Source organism: Populus euphratica, unplaced genomic scaffold, assembly GCF_000495115.2.
Source record: "Populus euphratica unplaced genomic scaffold, PopEup_1.0 scaffold68.1, whole genome shotgun sequence".
Lineage (NCBI taxonomy): Eukaryota > Viridiplantae > Streptophyta > Magnoliopsida > Malpighiales > Salicaceae > Populus > Populus euphratica.
In genome coordinates, this window is record NW_011499901.1 from 881,414 (window position 1) to 899,917 (window position 18,504).

Sequence of the window (18,504 nt, forward strand, 5' to 3'; positions counted from 1 at the left end):
ACATATAATTAATGTTAATAGAAAAGTAGTAGGCCCTTATAAGACTCTTATACATCAAAAGGTGTTGAGAGATAACATTTTATGTTAAAGGTTACAAGAATAAACAAACGAAGTCTTGTGGTCTAATATGAGCTTGGAAAAACTGGTAGTTCTGTATTCAATTGGGTTTGGCATGATGTCAAACCTAGAGATATTGGGTTCGATAGCTCGCTAAACCCACATATACTTGAGCTTAATGCATAACTAGAACTAAAAATATTAGGTTTGATAGCTTTTGGACCCATATATACCTAGACTCAGTGGGTAACCAAGCCCAAGAACAGTGGATATGGTGGCTTGCTAGACTTATATATACTTAGTCTCTGCACTTAACTGAGTCCAAGAATATTAGATCTGATAGCTCATCAAACTCATATGTATTTAAGCTTAGAGCGTATCTAAGGATACTATTATTGGCTCTCCTTTTATTTTCCTCACCCTAACCAAGAAAGAGAGGCACGTCATGGGGGCTATTGGTGGTGGGAGGTCTAGCCATGAAGAAGTTAACATTAAAGTAGTGAGGCAGTTGGAGAAGATTCTTACCATTCATTCATACATCTTAATGATGTCTAATGAGAGTTATAACTATCATTTAGCACTTACAATACAAATGTTTTTAATATAAGGAACTCTCTTGTTTAACCTTTTAAATTTGATTTTACAATCATTGTTTTTAACAATCCTGTCTTTAGCAAACTTTTATGATGTGCTTTTATTTTAAGAGGTATTAGATGACTAAGAACAACCATGTTAAAAAGGTCATCGTTAAAAATAAAGCAAACCAAACTGTTTTTCAATGATTAAAAGAGGAGAAAACTGTAGAGGTTGAGTTGAGGAGCTTCGAGGTGGCTTTAATGGATGCCTTGAAACAAGAGATCTTTGAGACGAAGGTCACTCAGGATAATATAAGGGTTGAGCTCCTCATTGTTAAAGAAAAATCCTAGAGCTCTCAAGCACGACTATAGGTTTCGAGGAACTCTATTAAGGAGTTTAAAGAGTTTTTAAAGAGTTTGCAACTTTGTCCGAGATGGTTAGGCATAAAATCTTCATTTTCATATCCAACATGTATTTCTTCAATAAATCAAGAGGAATGCAAGTGAACTTCAATGTCATCTTCCATTTATTCCCTATACCAGACTTTACTAACATGTTCACAATATAACAAGCCTTCCAAGCTGATTTAAAATATTCTTGATCATTAAAGTTGTTTTTTTTACTATAGGGATTTCATTGGTATGATCAACAAGATCATAAGAATGCACACAATCCTTCTAGTTGAGTGATGTTATAACTCTACAAAGCTTTTATTGGCTGATATACTAGTGCTCAATGAGAAGTCGGGTCTGGTTGATGAGTTATCAATGCTTTGATAAAATAGTTATGCCAATAGTTGTATGGAGGTCCAAGATATATTCCATCTTAAGCGTGTGGTGATTGACTATCTTTAATAGCAATCGGGGATATTAAAAACCAGTTCTGTAAGAACAGTTGATGATTTTTTAATCAGTTTCCACAAACAGCGCTGATGATAAGGTCCCAAAAACTTCAAGTAGCTTAAGAGCAAGATTTATATGTTGGATAATCGGTTAATCTCTTAATTCTATTAATTTGATTTATTATTCTTAGTCAAGATGGCTGATGCTTAGTAAGCCAAGGTAGTTAGTGATTAGTACCTATAAAATATCCTATTTGGTAGATTTATAACTTTTATATATTTAAGTGACTATTTTTTTAGAGAGAGAGTACAATGATATTTTAAAGAGAGATGCTTTGAATATATATATACACAGTAGAGAATAGAGATTGTGAATATTTAACTTGAAGAATTCATGGGGTATATATAACTTATGAGTATTATCCTTTTATGGGAGAAAAAACTAGAAAGTAATTTTCTTCTGATAGTATCAATGAGAGATAAATATCTCTTATATATTATTAATAAGAAATAAATATCCCTTAAATATCATTAATATTGATGGAAAAGTAATATATCCTTTTAAGATTTTTATACATAGAGTGGTGTTGAGAGATAAGTATACTTGACCTTATCATTTTATCTTAAAAATATAAAAATAAACAAACAAAGTTTTGTGACACAATATAAAGCCTTGAAAGGTTGTTAGTTCTATATCCATTTGGGTTTGACATAATACAGAGCCTAAAGATGTTGAGTATGGTAACTTGCTAGACTCACATGTATTTGAGCTCAATGTATAATTGAGTTCAAGAATATTGGGTTCGACAGCTCGCTAAACCCTTATGTACTTGGGCTTAATATATGACTGAGCCCAAAGATACCGGGTCTAAAAACTCGTCAAACCTATATATATTTAAACTTGGAACATAACGAAGCTCAATAATATGGAATCTAGTAGCTCTCCAAACCCATAAGTCTCAGGCTCAATGTGTAACTGAATTCAAGTATGTTAGGTCTAGTAACTCATTAGACCCATATATATATATATATATATATATGGGTTCATCGCATAGTGGAATCTAAAGATATTAGGTTCGACATGCTATCGAATCCATATGTATTTGAGCTCATTGAATAACTAAATTTAAAAATGTTGGATCTAATATGTCACCAGACCTGCATATATTTTTAGTATATAACATAGCTAAAAAATATTAGACTTGTCATATTTGGACTCAATATATAATTAATCATTGGACTATATATTACCTTGTCTTTTTAAAATATGAATTGTGAATATATATATATATATATATATATATATATGTGTGAAAGAAATAAAAAAAATAAATATATATATATGTATGAAAGCTTATTGAGTAATTAAATCAAAGCATGTTATATCTGATAACCCGTATTTTTAACATATAATAAAGCTAAAAATATTAGATTTGTCTTATTTGAACTTCTACTTAATGTATAATTAAGCTTTGGGATATATACCTATATGTTATTGCCTTTATCTTTTTAAAAATAAAATCAAGGAGGCGTGAAGGAAACAAATCCTAGAGGTTGAAGATGCCATCCTCCGCTTCCCCTGCTCTCCTTGTACGTTCCATGCGTTCTCTTTTTTCGTCCTTCACAACAAGGCATTGCCAGCAGGTTGGTTTTCTCCTCCTCCTCCTCCACATCCTTCTTCGTAAATACACAATGGTTACCATACTTGTAATTAATTGAAAACAAATGGCATTCATAGTTCTGTTTTAGGGTTTGGTGGCCGGGGTTGGTGGTGTCTTTTCATGTTGCCAAAGGGCATCATCGTGCGGGTCTAAGAGACAGGGTCTCGAACTTCGGGTATACTTTTATTTCTTTATTTTTGCAATGTTGATTTATAGGTTTGTCTTCACCCAGGTAAAAACGGTAAATTAGAACTGGCATATTTTGCGGATGCAGATCCATTGCTGATGTCAACAACGAAAATAATACAAAAACACGATCGTTTGATGTTCAGCCAAGATCAGTTCCAGTTCATGTTGCACACGCGCTTCTTCAAGTTGGACATCAGTATTTGGATGTCAGGTAATTTTCTTTTATTTGCCAGGTTTTTCTGGACTAATTTCAATTTGTGTTTTATTTTTTTCTCCATGATCTAATATTTTAAAGAATTTCATTTAATTTTCTGCACTTTAACTTTGTAGAAAATGAATTTTGGTTATATATGTACACTTTTATTTTGTTTTTCGATTTGATATGGTAGGACCCATGATGAGTTTCGTGCTGGACATCCTTCAGGGGCCATAAACATTCCTTACATGTTAAACCATGGAGCAGGTAAATCTCTTGAAGAGTTTTCTCAGAAAGGAGAGAAGAAAAGAAAAGATTCTGGGAATAGACAGCTTTGATTCTAGCAAGAATTTGCTATGCTTAGTGAACTTGCTTATTTGTGCAGAAATGTTCAAGAATTCTAAATTTTTGGAGGAAGTATCATCGCAGTTCGGAAAAGATGATGATATTGTTGTTGTAAACACCATAACCATAGATCTTATCCATTGATATTAATCTAAGGTCTTCAGTTCTAGCGTTAAAGATTGTTTCTTGTTCCTTAGGGGTGCAAGAGTGGAAGAAGGTCGCTTATGGCAGCAAATGATCTGCAATCAGCTGTAAGTTTTTCTCATCCTCGCACATTCTAGTAATAATTGTCGATGAAATTTCACGCTTTAAACACTTACGGCTACAAAGTTGTTCAGCCACGGTCCCCAGGATCCTCACCTGGATTGCTGTCCTATATCTGTTTGTTAACCCTCTTTTTTTCCTTAGAGGTGAAAAGTGGCTGGCTTGCCTCTGTTTAGACCAAAAAACCCAACTGAATCAATTTGTTTTTTTTTAATTAACTGAAGCTCATGACTGGTCCAAAACTAAATAGTTTGTTTCGATTTAGTTTGGTTTTTCATTTAAAAAACCAAATTAGCATGTAGTCTTTTAGCTGTTTTTTAACAGTTTTTTATGTAATAAATCGGGTTTTTGAGGCTTTTATTTTTTAAAAAATTCAGTTTGATTTTTTTGTTCTCTTAAATTTGAAACTAAACCGAACCATTTTTTTAAAAGCAAAAATTATAATCAATTTTTCCGATTTGATATCGTAAGTTTCTTTCGAGTAATTTTATATCAGTTTTTTCACCTTATCTTGGCCACCCTTGTTTTTCATAATAAAAGTCATAATTATATTTGTTGTGCCCAAACTTTCAATGCATTGTCAATCTTTGTTTTGCTGGGAAACGTAGAGTCGTACAATTGTATTGCTTTCAGAAAGATCTTCAAGAACAACCTAAAGCAAACCAATACCGAACTTTTGGACAATAATTTTCTTTAGACCATAACTTACAATAGGCATGCTTTTGGTCCAAGAAGATACTAAAGATACCATGAATTTGGTGAGTGACCTACAGGAAACGCATACGGTCAAGCTTTTAACCTTCATGTTGAGCTTCTTCTCATGTCTGGTAGCCTGCAGTGATGATGAACACCTACTTTTTTCTAGCATACTTCTTAGATGCGGAAAACCTGGTGTTTGATAGCATTGAAATTGCTTCTGCAGGGTTTTAATCGTGTAATCGATGTTGCTGGGGGGTACACTGCATGGACCGAAAATGGACTCCCTATAGCAAAATAAATGTGCTAGCTCGGTCTCCGCACACACTAGCTGCCCTAACAATACTGAAAATAAGGAGAAAAACAATGATGGCAAGGAAAAGGCATAGACAAGAGATAAGACAATTGTTTCCAGCTGGAACAATATTTGGCAGTCACAATAAGGCGGATGCTCTATTACAGAAAAAAAACAAGAGTTAAATCTTTAATTGGCCATACTTTCCCTTCATGGTATTTTCTTGAATTATTTGCTCCTTGTGGATGCATGCTAATCAACTTCATTTGACATGAGGTTTTGTATTGAAGACTTGATTAATTCTAGGGTTCGAAATCCAATTATCTGTAGATTCCATCTTAGAATTGACACCGAACCATTGCATTGAATATAATCTGTGGAAAATTTTGAAAAATACACCCATGTTATTACCCACTCTGAGCTAAAGAATCTTGCAAATTCCCCCCAAACTTTAAGCCTGCTGCTGCAGCCAATTGAGAAGTCTAGAACTAATCTGAATGTAGCATTCAAAAGAGAAGAATTTTTCTATAAATTCTGTAAAAATATCTATAAAGAAGGTTTACTTAGGAGCTGTACAGAATCATGAGATCAAGCAATACAAAGGAGTGCTTAAGCACGCTTGTTAAGGCCATGAAAGAATCGGTGCTTTCTTCGCTTAGAATGCCTTTGAGAATCCTTTGACATGACATAGGACACAAAATGCACCTGCACAGGCACAACACACCTCTAAGCCAAAGGCAATGGAAGCCATAACAGGGAAACAAAAGTCAATAATTAAACAAAAATATGCAGGGGATGATCAAGTGCATAACTTTGGAGATTGAACATCATCGAGATTCCACAGCTAAATCAACAGATAAGAAAGATCATACTCAATAGTTACAAGAATAGAACTGAAACCTGAGAATTATTTCGTATGCCAGAATCCTGAAGTGCAGAGTTGTCATCGAGGAGCTTTTGATTATTAAACGAGAGAGCAAAATTAGCCCACACTTTCTTCCTGCAAACGTAATGAAATCAATACATCATGCAACTTGATGATTCAAAAAGCACTGTTACTTTTAAATGAACCAAAAGTGGTCGATTACCAGCAAAATTGCAGGCTATGGTAATGATAAGCTTGACAAAATTCTTGGAGAACAATAGCTTACCATGAAATATGACGATGACCCATCTTGGATTGCTCTATCTCGATCAGTTTCTTCTTAATTGCAAGCTTCAAATCCTTCACCGTGGCCGAATTCATCAATGCCACATCTTCACCAAAACCAAATCAAAAGAAAATTTAGTTCCACATGCCGCCTGTTAAGTGTTTGTTAAAATGCCAAAAAGAAGACGGTTTTAGCTTTGAATACCAAAGGAGGTTCCGTCAAGCTTTTGAACCGATATGCGCATGGCACTACCCATTTCAAGGCTGATGAGGGTGTCAACATCAGATAAAGTGGGTTTCTTGGGGACATCAGAAAGTATAGGGTCGTCGAGGAGAGCAGCGAGAGTTGACTGCAGCTTGGCTTTTTTAACGTTGCTGCTGTTGTATCCTCCGACTTCGTCTTCTCCCTTGGAACTCGATTCCATGACCGTCTCTGTGTCGCAGATTGGATGCTTAAGCAGGGTGGACGAAAGTGGCGGCTTCGGCTTGCGTTTCGCAGTTACTGTTTTTGTTTTGGGTTCGGGATTATGTGGTGCCGGACAGAACCTGAGAATCGACTGCAAACGTCTAAAGTGGGCTTTCTACGTTGTTCGGTCCATTACTAGAATGGGCTTTGTTCTCTTGATTTAGTTGGAAAAAAAAAAAACAAAAGGGCTAAGGATATGTTTGGCGTTGGGGTGGAGGAAGGTAAAATCGTAACGGAGGGGAAATCTTTAAATAGGGAAGGAGTAAAGGAATTTTGAAGGGAAAGTGCTTTCTTTCCATTTTTTAAATCTAATATTAATTTACTCATTTTTCTTTTACAGTTATCATTTTGAACCGTATTATTTGAATTTTTTATAAATTTTTTTATTAAAAATTGATTTGATTTATATTAATTTAAACTTTTGTACTTTATTTTTTCTTAACTATTATCAAACATCTTTAATACTTCACCACTTAATATTTTTCACACCTTTAACATTTCAATTTTAAATATGGTTCCTTTGCAATTTAATTTTTTTTATATTTTAAAATTATTTTAATGTGTTGATGTTAAAAACAATTTTTTAAAATAAAAAATTATTTTAACATATTTTTAAACAAAAAAAAAAAACTTTAAAAAACTACCTCTCAAATATCCTTCAAATTTTTCTCTTTGGATGATTTTAAAAACACTATCCCTCATTTTAACCCGGTATTTACTTCCTAGGTTTCAAAAGTCGGAGGTTATTTTGGTAACCTTTGGCTACAAGTCATCTTCTTTATGTTGCCTTCATGTGTCTGCTCCTGCAAGTGTTTTTACAGGATTCAACACCAAAACTCGTATTTTTTTTTTTTTATGTTTCCCTACCCAAACTCGATCGCGATTCCTATCTCTTCATCCTGCGCCATAAGAATTCATCAAATTCTGTAGTTGGCTCTACCGTCTCCTAAAGCAATAAAACCCATGGATAGACCCACTAACACAGCATAGAAAGATAGGAATGCACATGTCAGATTTCTTTTAATTTGTTATGAAAATAGAAGGAAAAGGTCAACACCAAATTAAAAGAAAGGCTAACAGTATGAAGAAGCTTTTCAAGGTAGAGCATTCTATTCTTAAATTATCGGGAGAATAACAACTGAAACTTGATTGTAGCTAGAAAAGAAAAGGGGAAGAAAGAATATAAGCTAGAATGCCACTTTCAACAGCTATAAGGGATAATTTATGCAGTTACCTGGTGGATATCAAAGAATTCTCTTTCTTGAAAGTTTAACATGTTACGTATATATTTTTAAGTGAAATCTAATTAATGTTGTGCTTAATTTTGGCTGGCTTTTATGTTTATGGTGAAATAAACATAACAAAGTATTTAGTAACAAATCAACAGGCATTTTATAGTTTTTATATATTTTTTTGATTGAGTTTTGTAAAATCTTGTTTATTTTTCTATTTTAAAAATATTTTTTTAAAAAATTAATTTTATTTTTATTTTATTTTTATTTCAAATTAATTTTTTTTATGGTTTCAAATCATTTTAATGTTCTAATATCAAAAATAATTTTTTAAAAAATATTATTTTAATATATTTCCATATAAAAAATACTTTGAAAAGCAACTTCAATCACACTTTCAAATAAAATTATCAAATATTTTATACATTTTATTACATATAAACTTTAATAATGATTTTTACCAAATACATATTTAAATCCAATTAAATACACATTTTTAAAATCATAACTATAAAAATCATTTTAAAAACAACACATTCTAAATTTAAAACTTTCATCACCTTATATTATTTTATATTTATTTTTTATTAAATAAATAAATAATAAAAAATTATAATTATTTAATAATTAAAAATTTATAATCATGTAAATTTAAATTTATAAATTATTATATAAAATCTTAAAATATAATTTATATTATTTTATAATCACAGCACCAACAATAAGACAAGATGTGGGTTGTTGTCGATTCAAACTTAATATTTTTAATCAAGCATTATCTCTTTCCTTTTTCTTCTGCAGACCTTCCCATTTATACTTTCCCACCTACCATGTTCCCCACCGTTTAACTCACGCTCTCTCTCTCTTCCAAGTCATCCTTTGATCTCCTCCAGAGAGAACAGAAAACGAGCATCATTTAGTTCGGCAATGAGCAGATAATCAACCTCTGAAAACCCAATCAAGGTAGACGGAGCTTCTCCCTCTGGTTTTTTTGAGAAAGAAAGGAATGGAGAGACAGAGTAATGACATGTGGCAGTACAAAAAAAAAGAAGATAATTAATAAGAAATTTCTAGTCTTTTTTTTCAGATAAGCTCGAAGAAAGATGTGGTGGCAAATAAGCCACGTGTAAAACAAAAAAATTATTTGCAAAAAAGTTAAAGAAAGACCATTTCGTTCGAGCCGAAAGCCCCCCAACCACCATTTCTATGGTAAACAATCTAGCCAGAAACACCCACATAATTTCCGAACTGCCATAAGTTTCCAAATCACCATTTCTACAGTAAAACTTTTGGCCAAAACCACCAACATAATTTCTAGATTGCCATTTCCACAGTAAATATTCTATATCGTAGAACAAACGTCCCATAAATTGAATTGGTTAAGAAAGCGAACTCTTATCCAGACATCACATCATAGGTGATTTTTAAAATATTTTTTATTTAAAAATATAATAAATTAATATTTTTTATTTTTTAAAATTTATTTTTTATATTAAAATATTAAAAACACAAAATAAATAATTTAAAAATAAATAATAATATTTTAAAAAAAACACAACACGCTCTAAACGACCCTCCATCGAAAGCTTTAAATGAGCCTATCACTAGCAAGACTAGCACCGTACATTCTTCAAAATCTGAATTATTTGTTCAATTGTCAGCGAATTGGAAGCACTTATCTCCGAGCTCACCAAGCAAGAATTAGGTGGTAGCGTAAAGATTTGAAATTAAAAGTTCGAGTATTTGGTTGTTTCAAGCTTACATAATTGTTAACTTTAAAATTTATATTGTTAACTTTAAAATTTATAGGAATAGTCAATTTTAGTAATTGTTAACTTTAAAATTCATAGAAATAGTTAACTTTAGGATTCATAGGAATAATCATGATTAGTCCTAGAGTAGTCGTGATTAGTCCTGGTGCATACAAATTACAAATTGGCTTAAACACTTATGTTAATAAAAAAAAAATTCCGTTTCTATTTCCGACTAAAATCATGGATCGCATCGGAAGCATCGTTAGCCAAATCTTGAAGAGTAAAGAATCCAGAAGGAAGAATGGTCATCAAGCCCAAGACATGGTAGTTTTTATTGGATCAACAAGAAACAGGCAACCTATCGTCTCGATGTCTAAAGCACAACATGCTACAGACAACATCAGCTGAAACACATGGATAAGGTTGGAAACATAGATAATTGCATTCCAAAATTACAAATCACACCGAGAAAGTTAGAGACCGCCAACTTATTTAAAACCCTCACTTGAGACTGCGGAGTGCAGACTGCTGGCGGACCGAGCAAACAGTGACCACCAATTTCAAGCATTTTTCCTCATCTCAAGAACCTTCTTCCAGGATTCCCTGTTAGAAATCTCAGTCCACCACCTGTTTACATTCTTCCTGGAAGTAAACAGGTATCCCTTGTCAGTTGAATTCACCAAGTAGTCCCCATTAGGCAGGTGTGAAAGATCAGCAAAAGAAAACTCATCTCCAGCCAAAAACCGAGTCTGTCCAAGCTTCTGCTCATAAATGTCAAGCACTTTCGCCAACTTATCTACGTTCTTCTTTATCAAGGCTTCGTCTACTGGGACACTACTGAATAGAAGGTCATGCACCAAGTCCCCGCTTGGTGGACCGAAAGTCTGCCCATCAGTTTCTACCCATTGATCTATATTTGCTTTTGATAAGATGTCTGTGCCATATAAGCTCCTGTTTCCCTTGTCAGCATATTTGTCACATATGTACCTGCATATTGCTCTTGACTCTGCAACAAACAATCAAAAACCACATGTAAAAAGAACAATTAACAAGGGAATATGAAGAGGATTAAGTTAATGGTGAATGATGATCAGAATTTAGAGTTTGGTGTCGTTTACCAAAGAGGGTGATGCTCTCGTCTCTAAAAGCTGGTACTTGGCCAAAGGGCTGTTAAGAGTCAAAGGAGGTGGTAAGTATGTGGATGGAGGAAAGAAAATGGCAATAACCAAGATAGAGATACTGATTAGTACCTGGATCTTGAGGTACTCAGGCTTCTTCTGTTCACCTTTGGAGAGGTCAATGGGAATGAGGTGAAAGGGCACGTCTTTCTCGATAAGAGTAGCGAGTACTCTAGACACTGCAGTGGACAATGGTGGTCCGTAAATAGTCACCGGAGTTGCCATTAGATTTGCTAGTTACAGGAAAGATTACACGTCTTGCTGCTGGAGTGGAATTTAGTGTGCTCTGTTCACTTCACTTAAAAGGCACACAGCAGGAAGAGCCTCTGAAACTTTAGGCAGCAGTAGATAAGACTGGTTGGTGAGCCCAGTAATTAAGAATCAATTTATGGTGCCTTTAGTCCTTTTATCAATTTAATCTTAGTCGAGTCCCCCTGGCTCTTGCTTTTCCTGATTCCATCCTCTTATTATATTTTGTAATCATTTAATGGCCTCGTGCTTCCATCAATAATAGATCCTTTAAAAATTAATTCCATGTGGCATCAATTTAGAACCTAAACGATATATATAAAAAATATATATATATAAATTTGGTTGAAAAGATAATGATAAAAATATAAAATAATTTTTTTTAAAAATAATTTCATAGAAAATATTTATACTTCCCAAACAAAAAGCTTATTTTCCAATAACATTGATGTAATATTTTTTAAATATTTATATGTCACTGATGGAGTGATGTAATAGCTCAAAAAAGAGAATAAGAGGATGAAATTGGGATTAATGAGAGTAAAGGTGATCAAAATAAGATAATATTGATAGTAGAAGGACCAAATTCACCATTAATCTTTAAAAAAAATCCAGAAGAAATGTCGGTTTATTAGGGTCCACCACACGAAGAGTCCAGAGCCAAAAGAACGCCATGTGAAAAATGGGAATGCATATGGACCGTGGAAATAGATGTGGTCGATCTTCTATCAGCTTAGATTTTTTTTTTTTAAAAAAAAAAAACAAATTATATTATCCTATAAAAAACGTGGAAAAATATTGTCCCTGTAATGTGTAACTAACTAGATACATTATACTATAATAGTAGTAGATATAAAGTGTTTGTAACGTCGATGACAATGTAGCATCCAGGGAACATAATTTTTTTATTTATTATTCAAAAAGTATGATTAAGTCTGATTACTTAACTAGAATTTATGTTATAAGGTCTCACTTTATAGTAGGATACAATATTATTGGACTTGGCTGAACTGTCATATAATTTTATTTTTAAATTTTTGGTTTTTTAGATTTTTTTCTTGTATAAAAGTTTAATTATGATAAAAAAATTTCATTTTAGGTTAAATTTATTTATTTTTATTTATTTTGATGTGATAATATAAAAATTAATTTTAAAAAATAAAAAAATTATCTCATTATATTTTTTTTAAATAATCATTACATAATAATATAAGAGCTAGCATATTGACTCCCACTTTGCAACCGATCAATAATATTTTTTTTAAGTATAAAAATATTTAAATCGGATTAAAACACATAATATATTTACAACATTATCATCTTCAAATAAAAAAATTTCTATAATAGTATCATGAATAAAGCATGGTAAAGTATTGTCTAATATATTAACAAATTTTTTTTCCTTTGATTTTTTTAATTATTTTAAATTTTATTTTTTTTTCCTCTTATTTTTTTTATATTATAAAGAGGGAATAAATTAACATGACTTCTTTTTATATTGTAAGAAAATAGGGTGATAACAAGTGTTTTTTAATTTCAGGTTAGGTTGATTTTTTTTTTATTGAATCATGTTTATTTTTGTGTTTTCAAAATAAAATTTAAAAAATTTAATTTTTTTTCTTTATTTAAAATTAATATTTTTGATATTTTTATATTATTTTGATGTGATGATATAAAAAATAATTTTTTAAAAAATAAAAATATTATCTCAGTATATTTTTAAAAAATATATTTTAAAAAACAGTATTATAAACACAAACTCATTACATTGTATACAACAATGTTGAACTTGAAAAAGCATTGTCTTTTCTATTTACCAGTAAAAAAAATATAATTAGAACGGGTTGAGTTGTCAAACCCAACACTATTGGATCAAACTTGAGTCAGACTCAAGGTTTTTGGGTCCGGCTTTCAACCAGATTTACCAATCCTGGGTTTAGCTGGATAGCCGAACTCAATATTATTAGGTTTGATTGAGCCGCTAAATATTTTTAATTTTTTTTATCTTAGTAGTTTTTTATCTTTTCTTTTATCTATTTTTTTCATAAATAAATTGGTGAATTTTTTTTTTATATTGTATAAAAGTTAAGTAATGATAATTTTTTTTATTTGAGAGTAAGTTGAATTATTCTTATTAAAATATGTTTGCTTTTGCATTTAAAAAATACTTCAAAAACTTTATTTTTATTTTTTATTTAATTCAAATTAATATTTTTTAAATATTTTTATATTATTTTGACTTGATAATATAATTTTTTTAAAATAAATAAATATTATCTCAATATTTTTTTTAAATAACCATTATATAATAATATAATAATTAGAATATTAGCTTGCGCTCAATAGTAGGCCAATAATAATTATTTTTTCAAATGTAAAAATACTTAAATCGAGTTAAAAATATAAAATATATTTACATTATCATCTTCAAATAAAATATTTTTTATAATAACATCATAAATAATACAAACAAAATAGTGCCCAATCCACCGAAATCTAATTTTTTTCTTTTTAATTTTTTTTAAATGTTTTTAATTTTATTTTTCATCCTTTTTTTTCTTATTGAACTTTTTCCCATAGTATAAAAAAAATAAAAAAAATAAATGTCCTTTTAAAGAGAAAATTACCATATAACTATCTAGAAGTTTAGTCTTATTATTCCTATTAAAACGGTGCAAGTTTGACCCCAAACTTCCTAGAAATAAAATTTACCAAAAACCAACATGTTTTATTGCGAATTTGAATTACTTTATTTTGAAGATTATTGAATCCAAAACACCAAAATGAACGTGTATCACACAAGGAAAGTTGTGAACATGAAACAAAAAATGAAGAACAAGAAGCCACTGAGTCCAAACACATGGAATAAGATTATTGAATCAACGAGCACTAGGCATGGCAACTCCTATTTTCCCCGTCCAAGACAGGCAGCCCCCATGAAATTAGACGACACATGGGAAATGACAATACAACGAAAGATACACAAAACATAGCAACTCGTAATCACAGGTTACAAAGCCCTTAAACCCTCACCGCCGCTTCCGATGTAACCTGAAACCGAGAAAATATCACCAATTTCAACCACTTTTCCTCATCTCAATAACCTTCTTCCAAGATTCCCTGTCAGAAATCTCATTCCACCACCTCCCCACATTTTCCCTGGAAGTAAAAAGATGTCCCTTGTCCGTAGCATTCACCAAGTAATCTCCATTAGGCAAGTGTGAAAGATCAGCAAAAGTAAGCTCATCTCCAGCCAAGAACCGACTCTCTCCAAGCCTCTGCTCATAAATATCAAGCACTTTCCCCAGCTTCTCCTCGTTCTGCTTTATCACACCCTGGTCTTGTGGGATATTCATTCTTGGTGCGAATGCAAGCTGAAACACCAGAGCCCCACTTGATGGCCCAAAACTCTGCCCCTCAGCTTCTACCCATTGATCTATTGATGCCTTTTCTAATGGGTTTGTACCGTATAACCCCTTGTATCCTCTATCTGCATATTTCTCACACACATACCTGCATATGGATCTTGATTCTAGGACCCAGAAAGGAAAAAACCCAAAAAGCATTAATATAGAGGGATTACTAAAATAAATCAGTATAATTTTAGTTTGAAATTGATAATGTCAGTATCTTTACCGAAGAGGGAAATGCTTTCATCTTGAAAAGCCGGTACTTGGCCAAAGGGCTGAAAGATATGGTCAAAATTACGCAATTGATTAGTGTATGATGGAGAACAAGATTAAGAGTAACCAAAATAGAAGTAATACTTGTATTTCAAGGCAAGAGTACCTGAATCTTGAGGTAATCAGGCTTCTTGTGTTCACCTTTGGACATGTCAACAGGAATGATCTGAAAAGGCACATCTTTCTCAAGAAGAGTAACTAAGACTCTAGACACTGCTGTGGATAATGGTGGTCCGTACACCTTCACTGGAGTTGCCATCTGATTTGGTAGCTGACTGAAGATTGGTTCTTGCTGCTTTTTCTTTCAGTTTTGTGTCTTATGACCGCACAAAAAGGAAGTCTGCCACTTTATCCTTTGCTAGATGGTTGGTCACAAGGGTCCACCGATCAAGACCCGGAAGAGCAGTGAAAATGGGCTTGAAAACCCAGATTATGGCTGTCACAAGCTCTTTGATCCATCTTTGCTAGAGGCCTGTCATTATTAAAAATTATTGTTATTAATTAATTAAAATTACTTTTTATGAGGTCATCGTAAGATCTAACTTATGAGTTTGTCAATTAACCAAATTAAGGTTGTTTTTTGTATTTTTAATTTAATTAATTGTTTTCTAAACTTCATCCATCAATATTGGATTAATTATGAAGTAGACTTTATAGTTTGTTTTGGTTTACTTTTTATAAGGTTATTTTTATCTCATGACTTCGGTTGTGGGTTTTATTAGTTAATTTATTTTTAGTTTTTTTAATTGAATATTTTTTTATTTTATCAATCAATATTTGATTGATTTATATTTGAGTTTTATAATTTATTTTAAATTATTTTATATAAGTCATTATGGTCATATGACTCGAGTTGCGAATTTAACAGGTTAACCCGTATTGATCTAAGTTTATCTAATATATTATCATCTCAATATTTTTTTTTTAAATATTGTCTTGGATATTTTTAGTCAAATAATATTTTTACCGATAATCTGAGTTGCTTTTGAATTCGCCAAGTTGATCGAGTTACATTGTGTCAACTCTCGCATGATTTAAGTTTTTTTCCTTAAAAAACATTAGCAAGATATTTATTTTACATTAAAAAAATTGATATGATGTGCAATATAACACATGTCAACAATCTATTTGTTTTTTTTTTATTGAATGTGGAATCTTACTAGTTTACACACTGAACTATTAGATCTTTTACACAAGACGAGGTAAGAAATATTTATTCTCATAATTCAAATCAAATATTCCTCCATTAAAATGCTCTTATTTAGTCTAATCATAATATAAAATGACTCACAAACTACATTTATTACATTCTCAGTTTATATTTTATAAGGAGGCAAGCTATATATGTTATTCTCATGTTTGGACTTACGAGTAATCTTTATTGAATCCCATACTATTTATGTAGGGGAGCTCATAGGAATCTAGAGTTGTCTTCCAAATATTAAATATATATCATAACTCTTACTTGTGTTATAAAATGAATAATTAGTTAGCACAGGTGGTCCAATTGAAGGGAAACCTAATTGAGACCAAAGATGATATATTTTTAATTTTAACATCTAAAAGCAACTCATGATATTTAATATCAAGCTTTATGAACACTTTGATCATTTAATTCTAGAAGAAAAGGTCTCTTAGCCCATCTCACCTCCATTTCCTAATGGTTAGTCCCGTGCATAACTAAAAATAAAATCTTCATTTTATTTATGTCCTTTACAACTGTTACAACCACCATTGATTTTGGATGCTAGTGGTTACTATTTCCTTCAACATATTTACATTAATTACAACAATGATTTACTTGAACTAGGATCTAACTAAGAAATGGAAAATGTTAGGTGCAAATTCATACATATTTACATACCTTTTTAATTTGTCTTTCATGTTGACAATTTTCTCTATTAGGCTGGAGATTTAGACACAAATCAATTGCATATATCATATTTGGACTACAATTAAAGTGAGTAATAGGTTTGTTTATTAGAACAATATCAGGGTACTTAATTTCCTGGTTATCACTCCTAAAATACGTTATTGTTAATATACTAATATCATCATCTTTTAACTAAAGCTCAAATAAACATAAGTTAAATCTACTTTAACATTTCTATATAAAAAGCGATGTTGCAATATAATTTCTACATATACCTAAATTCCATTAACGTCTCATTGATCATCAATGTCAAATATAAGCATGAAAAATAAAAATATAATTGCTTAAAATACAGTCTTATAGGTATTTCTAAAGATAAATCCAAGTATGATGAGCTAGATTATCATAGTGATGATGCTAACGAGGATGTTTAACATAATGTGAAGCTCATTGACGATAATTTTTGTGTCATTAAGAGATAATGTCAATGCCTTTTGTTTTTGGTATATGCTAACTTAAAACGACAAATAAAGATACAAAGAAGTTCTAAATTAGAAATTTGCTAGGAAAATGAATAAATTTAAAGATTAACTACTAGCTAGTTGTTAATAACCAATTGTTTATTCCATTGTTCTTGCATATTATTCACATGACGTACATTGTTCTTAATGCTTCTTAATTCTGAAATATTCTTCCATTTAAGTATGTATAACTTTTCAAAGTCACCATATAACTTCTATAAATGTACTTTTCTCACATTTTTAGCTATTTGGTTTGATTCTTTTAAAACTTTTCATACTTACTTAGTAGTGGTTATATTGGTTACTATCTCAAAAATAGCATCATCTAGATATTGACAGATGATTATTAGTGTTTGCTGATCCTTTCTTCGTGTCTTTTGTATTATCTCTATTTGGACTAAAGTCAATGCTGCTTCATCTACAAGTTCCTCATAGCCTTTTTCAACAATTTCTCGTACATCTTGAAAATCTAATCAAGCTTTTACTTGAATACATCAAGTTTTATAGTTGTTATTTGTTAGCTTGCTTATGACATTGAAGTGAGGAGTTTGAATTAATTATGTTAACTAATCAAACCTAAGCTATGACAACACTTGTTAGAAAGAGAATAAGTGTGGTAGAATATTAAAAACAATAATGCAAAGTAAAAACCCTTAAAAATAAGAAGAAGATTGAAAAGAATGTATATTTTTATTGAGTGATTCTCTTTACTCGTTTTTTTATAAACATAAAATTCTAAATAATCAAGAAACTAAACTAATATAAGAAAATTCTAGTATGAATAAAAATTTTATTTTATTAACTAAATCAATTAACAGTTTCTTAATTAATCAACTAATTTATTTAATTTTATTGATCGATCGGTTTCTAACTGATATATCATCTTCTCTATTTTTTTAGAAAAATCAGAATTCAAATTTAATTTTCAACAACATCTCAAATATTTTATTGGCTGTCTCTTTTTCCTGCAACTCACTTTTGATATACAGGAAAGAGTCATATCTGATGTCTGAATCAAGTATATACTAATCTAAATAGACAATGCACCATGGCGGGCAATGTTAACCATCCTCCTCGTATTCCAAGCTGATAAATTCTTCTGATTTAGATTTTGCAGATTGTCGATTGAAATCTCTTCATCTTTCTTACTAGGCATTGTCCTAGAAAATCTGGGTTTCTTCCCAACAGTAGTGCATCGTTGTAGCTTTGTTGCAAGGAGTGTTTCTTTTAGTTCACCAGGAGCAGGACTAGTAGACCCAAAATTTCTTACCTGCTGAA

The 18,504-nt window shown here is 31.3% G+C and overlaps 4 protein-coding genes across 5 annotated transcripts; 1 reads left to right on the forward strand and 3 right to left on the reverse strand.

Moving 5' to 3' along the window:
- Positions 1-2,991: 2,991 nt before the first annotated feature.
- LOC105132898 (thiosulfate sulfurtransferase 16, chloroplastic-like) lies at positions 2,992-5,449 on the forward strand. Its single transcript, XM_011036637.1, has 7 exons — positions 2,992-3,118; positions 3,213-3,310; positions 3,410-3,535; positions 3,714-3,787; positions 3,906-3,976; positions 4,063-4,116; positions 5,052-5,449. The coding sequence occupies exons 1-7, from the start codon at positions 3,035-3,037 to the stop codon at positions 5,124-5,126; spliced, it is 582 nt and encodes a 193-aa protein (XP_011034939.1). The 5' UTR covers positions 2,992-3,034; the 3' UTR covers positions 5,127-5,449.
- Positions 4,735-6,888, reverse strand: LOC105132897 (Ubiquitin-like superfamily protein). 2 transcript variants are annotated; one of them, XR_843665.1, is made up of 5 exons: positions 6,476-6,887; positions 6,272-6,377; positions 6,021-6,120; positions 5,667-5,825; positions 4,735-5,170 (listed from the first exon to the last, which is right to left on the reverse strand). XR_843665.1 is itself a non-coding variant. In XM_011036636.1 (5 exons), exons 1-4 carry the CDS (start codon positions 6,693-6,695, stop codon positions 5,730-5,732), a joined length of 522 nt encoding a protein of 173 aa, XP_011034938.1. In that variant the 5' UTR covers positions 6,696-6,888; the 3' UTR covers positions 4,735-5,170; positions 5,697-5,729. The 2 variants fall into 2 exon arrangements, 1 of the variants encoding a protein (XP_011034938.1); XM_011036636.1 differs by having other exon boundaries at positions 5,697-5,825; positions 6,476-6,888.
- A 3,127-nt stretch (positions 6,889-10,015) lies between these two features.
- LOC105132899 (glutathione S-transferase F11-like) lies at positions 10,016-11,259 on the reverse strand. The gene is made up of 3 exons (XM_011036638.1): positions 10,973-11,259; positions 10,841-10,889; positions 10,016-10,728 (listed from the first exon to the last, which is right to left on the reverse strand). The coding sequence occupies exons 1-3, from the start codon at positions 11,123-11,125 to the stop codon at positions 10,283-10,285; spliced, it is 648 nt and encodes a 215-aa protein (XP_011034940.1). The 5' UTR covers positions 11,126-11,259; the 3' UTR covers positions 10,016-10,282.
- Positions 11,260-13,856: 2,597 nt separating this feature from the next.
- LOC105132900 (glutathione S-transferase F11-like) lies at positions 13,857-15,181 on the reverse strand. Its single transcript, XM_011036640.1, has 3 exons — positions 14,939-15,181; positions 14,786-14,834; positions 13,857-14,681 (listed from the first exon to the last, which is right to left on the reverse strand). Exons 1-3 carry the CDS (start codon positions 15,089-15,091, stop codon positions 14,227-14,229), a joined length of 657 nt encoding a protein of 218 aa, XP_011034942.1. The 5' UTR covers positions 15,092-15,181; the 3' UTR covers positions 13,857-14,226.
- Positions 15,182-18,504: the final 3,323 nt, after the last annotated feature.

Bases quoted from the DNA above. Each gene is read 5' to 3' on its own strand.
- LOC105132898 (XM_011036637.1), top strand. From the start codon at position 3,035: ATGCCATCCTCCGCTTCCCCTGCTCTCCTTGTACGTTCCATGCGTTCT. The intron at 3,311-3,409 runs GTATACTTTTAT...TTGCGGATGCAG, and splicing joins GACAGGGTCTCGAACTTCGG to ATCCATTGCTGATGTCAACA. The intron at 3,977-4,062 runs GTAAACACCATA...CTTGTTCCTTAG, and splicing joins AAGATGATGATATTGTTGTT to GGGTGCAAGAGTGGAAGAAG.
- LOC105132897 (XM_011036636.1), bottom strand. From the start codon at position 6,695: ATGGAATCGAGTTCCAAGGGAGAAGACGAAGTCGGAGGATACAACAGC. The intron at 6,378-6,475 runs GTATTCAAAGCT...GTTTTGGTGAAG, and splicing joins GCTTGACGGAACCTCCTTTG to ATGTGGCATTGATGAATTCG. The intron at 5,826-6,020 runs GTTTCAGTTCTA...GTGCCTGTGCAG, and splicing joins GCATACGAAATAATTCTCAG to GTGCATTTTGTGTCCTATGT.
- LOC105132899 (XM_011036638.1), bottom strand. From the start codon at position 11,125: ATGGCAACTCCGGTGACTATTTACGGACCACCATTGTCCACTGCAGTG. The intron at 10,890-10,972 runs GTACTAATCAGT...GACTCTTAACAG, and splicing joins CTGAGTACCTCAAGATCCAG to CCCTTTGGCCAAGTACCAGC. The intron at 10,729-10,840 runs GTAAACGACACC...TGTTTGTTGCAG, and splicing joins CGAGAGCATCACCCTCTTTG to AGTCAAGAGCAATATGCAGG.
- LOC105132900 (XM_011036640.1), bottom strand. From the start codon at position 15,091: ATGGCAACTCCAGTGAAGGTGTACGGACCACCATTATCCACAGCAGTG. The intron at 14,835-14,938 runs GTACTCTTGCCT...CATATCTTTCAG, and splicing joins CTGATTACCTCAAGATTCAG to CCCTTTGGCCAAGTACCGGC. The intron at 14,682-14,785 runs GTAAAGATACTG...TCTGGGTCCTAG, and splicing joins TGAAAGCATTTCCCTCTTCG to AATCAAGATCCATATGCAGG.